Below are 9,079 nucleotides of genomic sequence, written 5' to 3' on the forward strand. Positions count from 1 at the left end.
TGTTCCGCCTTAGCCTGCTGTACAAACAGACACACAGTCTGGAGAATGTCACAGAGAGTGATCACACATTAGCATTTCTGATGAGACACACACACACACACACACACACACACACACACACACTGTGAGCACCTGTTGCTGGGGAGAGAGCGAAGGCTAACAAAAGCGTACATGGAGACATGCAGAGACGGACATCACCAACTTTTCAGCAGTATAATTCTTTGCTGCCACGCCTGTATAACTTACAATGACCTTATTTCGGGGGTGTTCTCATAATGAACTTGTTTTCTATCATATGTCATACTTTGATACTATATGAATGAATGAATGAATGAATGAATGAATGAATGGTCTTTATTGTCATTGCTATAGTACAGGTACCAAACAACGAAATTTGGGAGGGGGGGCTCCCCTGGTGCTAGGAAAGAAAAAAAACAAAAAAAACAAGAAGGGTCCCTATAAGCACTAAAATAAAAATGTACATACAAATGTACTTAAAAACACTAAAAAAACACCAGCGTTGAAGCCACTCCAAGCCTCGCGTCTGTGCGCGCCGCCATCTTGGATTTTTTTTAAAATATATATATTTTATATATATATATATATATATATATAATATATTCTTATTCTTTTCTTAGCTTTTGTCTGTTTTGTCACTGCCATACATGTTGTTGTTTGACCCATCATGTGAATGTACTGTATCTTTGTTATACCAGTAAAAGTATTACTTCAGTGGACTACTATACAGTTTAAGAAGGTGCCAAGTATCGATTCCAGGTCACCTTTTTAGATGAGTACAGTCCTTGTACCTGCAGTGGCCTTGTCACCATAAGCAGACTATGAACCATGAAACCATGTATTTGTTTTGATAAAGAGGACAGGCTGTATAGTGATATTGTTTCTTCAACGCAAATTATTTCGGAGGCAGAGTGAGGGTTTGTTGTTAGGGGTATTAGATCTAGTCTTTTCTAGAACTTTCTAAGACTGCAGCCTGCCTCTTCTTCAGCCTGTCTTTTGCCTCCATGACAGTGTGTGTGTGTGTGTGTGTGTGTGTGTGTGTGTGTGTGTGTCATGGATGTGCATTGGGGCTTCAGCAGGCGTCAATGTTGCATAACATACAAGTACGAGTGTGAGAGTCCTGGAGCGAAGGACACAAAAGGCACGCCGCGCGTCGGTTGATTAGTGAGTAGGTGTTTTATATAACGCCTGATTACAGCCATTAAAATCTCATTACACCTTGAAATTAAAAGCATCTGTTGAAAAGCATGTCTCCCTGGCCAGTAAATACCATGTCTCTGTACTTCTACTTAGCATCAGATGAGGGATACTGTAGGAGTCAGGAGCGGGTGGAAACTGGCTGAATCCAAGACTGTTTTAACAGCTTCAAGGCAGGGGAGGCTGGTGGAGGTAGAAATCAGAGGATGGGCTCATTGTAATGCATGGAATGCTATGAGGTTATTTGAAGTTGAACATGTTTATCATCTTCATGTTGTATTTGAAACACTCAGCAACAGCATCATATCAACACAGACCTCACACTGAAAACAAAACACACTCAATCAATTCCTGTAGGGATTGTCAATCTACAGTACACTGTCAATGAATTGTATTAGGTAACACAATTAGGAATATATACATATTATAGGAATTTGATTAACACGCAGCTCACAAAAATGAAAGACCTCAAAAGGAACATCAAGTCTATAGCAGGGTAATACAGTATTACATGCTATCCGTCTCCAACAGGTACTTATTGGAGAGCGGTGCCAACCCAAACATCCAGGACAAGAGCGTGAAGACAGCCCTGATGCATGGCTGCCTTGAGCAGGCCGGGGCCCAGGTGCTGTCTCTGCTGCTGGGCAGTGGTGCTGACCCGAGTTTGAGCACTGAGCAGATGAAACAGCTGGTCAACTTTGAGGAACTTTTCAGCCACTAAAGAAGCGAAGTGTACACGGCGTGCGGGACTGACTGTGTGGGACTGATTGTGTGCAACTATCTAATGCTTCTAATGCGTTGCTATGTAACCATAAACTCATCAGCTGGTGTGTCGTTCGGTGTGTTTCAAGGCTAAACTACTTGTGTGACACTGCTCTACAGAACACGTGACCGTCGTGGAACAGAGCGTAGAGTGGAAAGTCACAACCTCTGATAACCTTTTGATGGACCATGCTGAGCACCTTTCCATCAATAAATCAATCTCTGTTTGATGAGCGATCCAACTTATTGAAGGCCATGTGAGGTGAGGGAGAGGTGCTTTTAATGAACGTTGGAGTCAGGGAAATCAGCAGAAGGCCATGAGTCCTATGATTTCTGAGGACTTCACTCAAGATATGATTTACTTCAGAGGGGGAATGAAGGGAAACACTAACAAAAATTACAGAAATCAGAAAAGAAAATTCTTCCAAAGAAGAGAGTCATTTATTTCTAAGAAGTTTAGAACATCCAATCCGTGATCTCATCCTAGATGACAAAACTGTACAGTAATGGAGACGTTGTTTTGGTACGCTTCTCAATGAGGTTATTGTTGTGTTACCTAATGCATGTTGAGTTCCCTGAAGGGAAAACGGATCAGGGAAATCAATTCTTAAATTTTCCCGTTGCTTTTGTACCATATGACCAAAAGGCATACAGCAACATCTCATTGAAACACAGTTGATTTACCTACAGAAATGTTTTTCACAAAAATGTTTTCACAAAACGTCCAAGGTGAAATCAGCTTTCAAGTGGTCCCGATTCAATGTAAGCACAGAATGCTGCCAATGGCAACATTTCCATTTTACGTCACCTCTGAATGTTCGGCAGTCTCAGCTATGGTAGGTTACTTTGCCCTGTCTTGCAGTTACTGTATGAATAAACCTTGGACAAAACCCTATGAATCATTCCTCTCTTTTCTTTTCCCTTTCTCTGTATCTCCACACAAAAGTAAAGTCAGGTATAATCTCAGAAGCGCTAGTCTTCTTATTTTTTTGTGAGACTAAGTCAGGCAAGGAAAATTCCTCTCCAACTACTTTGCCTCGGCCATCTGTGTTCTTTCAGGGGGACTGTTCTGTTCTGTGGTTTTCCTTTTAGGAGTAGCCAGGTAGCCTGCTGAACTCTGACCTCTGAGAGTCCAGCAGGTCGTAGTACACCCTGCTTTTGTCCAGGTCTCTCCTGTAGGTCAGCAGGTCCTCCACAGCCAACACGTCGCTCTGGCCCGTCCACACGGTGAGACTGTACCTGAGGGAGGGGTCAGAACACACCGGATTAGGTCTATAGCAGTATAGTACGAGTGGGAGATTAGATTATACATCAAGGTTCTACCATGAAAGCTATTCATCAGGTCAATGGAAGAGAGAGACAATGTGCTGTATTGTTTGTGCAAAAAAAAAAAAAACATGAGATGAGTAGGAACTAACGGTGTTTTTTTTTAATGGTTAAAACATATTTTCTGTGGTGAGGTTATCTGATAAGCCCTTATGGGTTTGTTTGTCTTTCAACTGTCCTTTAGGTGCAAATAAATACAACAAAAAACTAAAACTAACTCGGAATATCGAGGCCAATAGGACGATGACCGAGTGGCAGAGCTCTGACCATAGAATTAGAACTCAACACATTCTATTCTACTTCAACGGTTCTGACAGAATGCCACAGCTTGTCAGTGAAGCTGTGAATGTGAAACACTTTGAGCTCCAGCTGTATTTTCCACCACAACGCACCACCTGCGGCCCAGACAGGCCAGGCCTCTATCCATCATCATATCATAGTGAAGGACACATTAACTTGCACCATCACACACAGAGGATAGAGTGAAGGGGACAGCAGACGGACAGAGAGGAGAGCAGATGGAGGAGAAGGAGCTTTGTCCTTCTGAGATGGGACTGAGCCAGCTAGAGCCGGTTGATATACATCTGCACTATCTAGCTAGAGCTGGTTGATATACATCTGCACTATCTAGCTAGAGCTAGTTGATGTACATCTGCACTATCTAGCTAGAGCTGGTTGATATATATCTGCACTATATAGTCAATCCAGGCTGCACAGTGATACCTTTTCAAACTATTTTGCCGACTGAGTCCGTACTGTGCTGACTCAGATTATTTTCTTTTAATATCGTTCTTTCCAGCATTGTAACATCAACTATGGTGGATGAGTAACTCGTCCAGCACAGTCCAGCTCAGCTCAATAGAGCCAAGACTGTATTCCTCAGATTGTGAGGCCTACCTGACTAAGACAAGAGAGCCATGATGTCCTGGGTTAAGTGGAGCTGTACGGTACCTGTCTGACTGCTGAAGCAGCCAGTGCAGCTGTGAGAAGGACTGGGCCAGGAGGGCAGCCCGGACAGGGAAGGTGACCGGATGCTTCAGGTTCCTGCACACGTCCTCCATCTCACGCACCATCTCCCAGCTGTACCCTGGGACACATGGAGGCGGGGGGGTCAGAAGGTCAAGGACAGGCGGGACAGATGAAACCACAGTCGCCTGACCAGGTTTTCAAGTTTCTTCGAGTTTAAAAAGTGCATTTCACACTGGGTCACAACACACTGGGCATTTGTTTTCTCATGACATGATATCACTGACATCACTAAAATTAACTCCTAATTTGTCTTTGAATAATTTGTTAATAATCTTCTAACCTTAAAGGTAGTCTAAAGGCCAGTTAGTGAGTGAAAACGTTCATGATGTTGCTATAGCAACCAAAAGGCTGTTAGCTGTTTAGTTGCTGTAATACTGTAGGTAAAATGATACAGGGCTCATTGCAGATGGTGTCTCTACTGGTCTATACACTACTTTTAAGTTAAAGGGACATGTGACTTCGTCATTTGGGTATGTGAACAAGTGGGTGAACTATCGGTTCTGACTCACCTGGGTTCTGCATGTCTGCAGCCCAGCCCGTGGTCCAGCCGAGGGAGAGCACGTCGCCTTGGGAACCGGGACCCACCGCATCCAGGAATGCTCGCGAGTCGAGGGGCGTGGCCTGGCCTCCCGGCCCCGGGAGGATGTCAGCGTTGATCCATACCGGACCTCGCAACCGGGTCCGGACCTCCTCCAGTAACGCCATCGATGGTGCCACCGCCTGTAGGCTGTGTTGGAAAACAACAACAACAATAATAATAATAATTCATTTTCTTTGTACAGCGCTTCTCTCACATACCCAGTTCACAGAGGTTTACGAGAGGTAACACTAATTTCACTATGAAATATATCTTTGTTGTTTTGACTGTGAGACTCCCCCCCCTACTGTAAAGATGACGGACGTTGAGGAAGTTAGGTTACCTTTTGAAGTCTAGCTTTATCCCCTTGTGTGACGCCACAACTTCTTTCAGCCAATCACGCAGGGTGATATCGCTGTCAGTCTCAGGAGGATGTGCCATGATTGGTTCTTTAGGGTCGTGGCCCCTCATAAGGATGTCAGCTTCAATCATGTGGGCGGAGCCTTGGTTTGTGCATTGAACATAAAGGCACAGAATAAGAAACCGATCGAATGCGACAATCCAGACATTTTTTACCAAATTGCAATTCACTAACAGACACACAACCGTGTGACTTATACATTCCATGTTTCTATGATTTAAAAACATAATCCTAAAGTAAATCTGAACACACTTCTCTCCAGGACCTACCATTGAGGGCCTCTGTGATTTTGGACTTGCTGTTGGCAGCATGAGCCCATTCAACATCAGCAGCGTCCTTCTGAGTCATTTTCCCCTGGCTGAGGAAATACTCCAGCGTCTGGTCACTCATCGCTTCTAGAGACAGACAGACAGACAGGGTGTGACACACAGTCACACACACACACACACACACACACACACTCACACACACTCACTCACTCACTCACTCACTCACACACTCACACTCACACTCACACTCACACTCACACTCACACTCACACTCACACTCACACTCACACTCACACTCACACTCACACTCACACTCTCTCACACACACACACACACACACACACACACACACACACACACACATTTTAATCATTTATTTCTGTCCACATAGAAACAAGTATACAAGGACACAAATACTGAAGGCACAGATGGGATGCATTCACAAACAGACATGGACAATGTCTTTCACATACAACAGGACAAGACTCACGGGTACAAGTAACACCGTCTCCGCCATATTTGGCGGCTACCAATAATCGCAGAGACAGAGCAATACTTGCTGAGCCTTTTTGCTTCTCCCTTGGACATTCCCAGTAGACGTAGTCCTCTGACAACCAACCTGTGCACATGTCCAAGACTGCCAAATATAAAGACTAATAGCGTACACCTATAGCCTAGCTCTGAGATGGTGTCTACAAGCTGCTGGTATTTCATGACCTTAGTCATGAAGGCTTCCTCTAGGCTTATATCAAAGGTGCATGCTACCTCTAATACAGACACCTCTCTGGACTCTTCATTAACAACAACAACAACTGGTGTGTTAGCAGACAACTGTGAAAAGTGACATTGGTCATTACAGAAATTGAACATGGATGCATTGACACAAGCATGTGTATACATTTTCACTGTAACTGGGAAGTGGAGTGATATGTCCTTTACTATTAGGCTCACAATTCTGTCATGACGTGCTATATACATTCCTTTGTAAACATAACAGCCATTCAAGATATGTGAAAGTGTTTCTGTAACCTGTTCTGTGGTGTGGTGCAAGCAATGAGGAACCTGAGTGGAGGGAAACCAAATAGAGAGGTTGAGTCTGGTAGGAAGGACTTGTAATCTGGCCTTGGTTGTGAATATGACAATGTCCTCATCGAGTGCAGTGTTTTTTAGAAAAGAGTGGGAAACAGAGTGATCAGCTGTGGGAAGACATGCCAGTTTTCCCTGGAGTTTCAGACCAGTCCAGTGTTGTTGTTGTTGATGTTGATGAAGGTCCATGAGAGTCCGTCTGGCCCCTCTAGATGTTAGCTGGTGGCTCTGTCCAGCAAAGGAGGCTGTTGCCCTGACCTGTGTGAGAGGGTCAGATATACAGTTCTCTGAGACCCGAACAGTCTCAGAGTCAGACCGCACCCACTCCAGGGACACCCCGGCTCGGACACAGAGGTCATTCAGGTCTGGCCAATCAGACCAGACTCCAAAACCAGCGGAATGAGTGTCCAATTTTCCGCTGGGTTTCCTCTTGAACCCAAGGAAGTGGGGCTCCGCCCCCCTGGCAACTGGGACCTTCCTTCTCCTCAGGTCCAGGAACATGGAGGAGCGGGCCAGCTCCCTGACGTCCTTGTCGTCGTTGTTAAGCATCCTGAGAAGATGGGAAATTCTCATGCTGGTGTAGATCCATTCTACATTGGGGACCCCTAGCCCTCCCTCCCATTGGGGATGAAAGATGATGTCACGGGTGCTGTGTGAATTGAGTCCAAGCCACCTGCGCACTACGCTCACAGTCTTGTTGTTCATTTCACACAGCACTTTCTGGGGGATGTGGACATTGGAGAAGAGGTGCTGAACTTTGGACAGGGCCACCTGCCTGATGGCTTCTAACTTCATAGTTAGTGGCAGAGGACAACTGTCTATCAAGTCCAGCCTGGAAGTGAACTCAGTCAGGATGTTATTGACTTGCTCCTTCCACTCTCCTGCGATGTTAATTTTATGTCCAAGATATGGGTATGTCTCATGGAGAGAATTTACATGAATGGGCTGTGTTGCTAAAGAGAACACAGGGGGTGTGTCTGTTTTTGAGTGGTACCACCTGTTCCCCCCACTCCGCCTCTCATACAGGACAGCACATTTGCTGGCTTTGACCTCCAGGCCAGACCATTCCAGAAAACGATCCGTCCTGCAGAGCATGTTCTTGATGACGCTCTCTTCCCTGGAGGCCAGGACAACATCATCTGCGTAGCCCTGCACTGGGTTGGGGGAGATGACACCCTCAGGGGCACACTGACACAGCCACTTAATCCACTGGTTGATGGCAATTACGAAATTAACCGCGCTCCATGGACAGCCCGTTTTAATGCCTGTCTGAAGTGGTGTTGGGCGAGTGAGCTGCTTCCCACAGATTACTTGGATGGTGGAGCTTCGGTACACATCTCTCACAATGTCAATGAATAGCTGGGGTAGCTGTATCTCTTCCAGTGATCTAATCATTATATTGTGAGCTAATGTCCCAAAAGCATCTCTAAAATCAAGAAAGACTGTAAAGAGTTTACATGACTGATGTTTAAAGTCATCTATCCCTGTCTTAAGGCAGAACACATGCTCATCCATACCCATCCTGCTGATGTAAGCCTTCTGTTTGGTGGACAAGATGTTAGCATCCTCCAACCAGGGCAGGACTCGGGCCAGTATGCACTTCATGAACACCTTATAGATGGTAGGGAGAAGAGAGATGTCCCTCCATGTTGTTGGATCTTCAGGGATATTGCCTTTCTTTGGGATGCGATGTATCAATGCTCCTTTCCATGAATCTGGAACTCGCTTATTCTCCAAACAGACATTAAAAACAGTTGTTAATGTCTGACAAGACTGTGTGGATTTCAGTGCCTCGTATGTCACCCCATCTGAGCCACTGGCCTTGTTGTTGGGAAGGCTGTGCAAAACACACTCCACCTCCTGGGCGGCACACACACACACACACACACACACACACACACACACACACACACACACACACACACACACACACACACACACACACACACTAGTGCAATACTAATAGAGAGCTATAGCTAGTGTCTGTGCTTATGGGGACTAAAGTAAAACTACATAATTGACAGTCACAGATGTTTGACTAAGTGTTTAATGCAGTGGGCAACACTGTAACAACCTGTGTGTTTTCAGTGATGGCTAACAAAGCTGCTAGCTTGTTAGCCTAACTTACCTGTGACAGGAGTTGGTGGTTTAGGCTTTAATTTCAAGATGACACATAATGTTAGGCCTCCAGTCAAAATAACAGCAATAAAACGAGCACGGAACAAACGGGGAGGGCTAAGATATAAACTGGTTGTGTTTCTGACACCCATTCAACGAGAGAGAGCAGCAACAGGACGTGTGAAATGTTTTGACAGGTTTCTTCTTCTGCGGTGTTACCGTCGCACTGGTTTGTGGGATATGTAGTTCTGACTGACAGCCAGTCTGGAGTGCTGG

At 45.1% G+C, this 9,079-nt stretch overlaps 1 protein-coding gene across 2 annotated transcripts; it reads right to left on the reverse strand.

Annotated features, from left to right (window-relative positions):
- Positions 1-2,459: 2,459 nt before the first annotated feature.
- Positions 2,460-8,975, reverse strand: fam151b (family with sequence similarity 151 member B). 2 transcript variants are annotated; one of them, XM_080533091.1, is made up of 6 exons: positions 8,814-8,975; positions 5,600-5,725; positions 5,253-5,412; positions 4,842-5,059; positions 4,255-4,390; positions 2,460-3,216 (listed from the first exon to the last, which is right to left on the reverse strand). In XM_080533091.1, the coding sequence occupies exons 1-6, from the start codon at positions 8,953-8,955 to the stop codon at positions 3,066-3,068; spliced, it is 933 nt and encodes a 310-aa protein (XP_080389217.1). In that variant the 5' UTR covers positions 8,956-8,975; the 3' UTR covers positions 2,460-3,065. The 2 variants fall into 2 exon arrangements, with proteins under 2 accessions (XP_080389217.1, XP_080389218.1); XM_080533092.1 differs by lacking the exon at positions 8,814-8,975 and having other exon boundaries at positions 5,600-5,753.
- Between the last annotated feature and the right edge of the window lie 104 nt (positions 8,976-9,079).

Source organism: Nansenia antarctica (genome assembly GCF_963989245.1).
Source record: "Nansenia antarctica genome assembly, chromosome: 5".
Classification (NCBI taxonomy): domain Eukaryota; kingdom Metazoa; phylum Chordata; class Actinopteri; order Argentiniformes; family Microstomatidae; genus Nansenia; species Nansenia antarctica.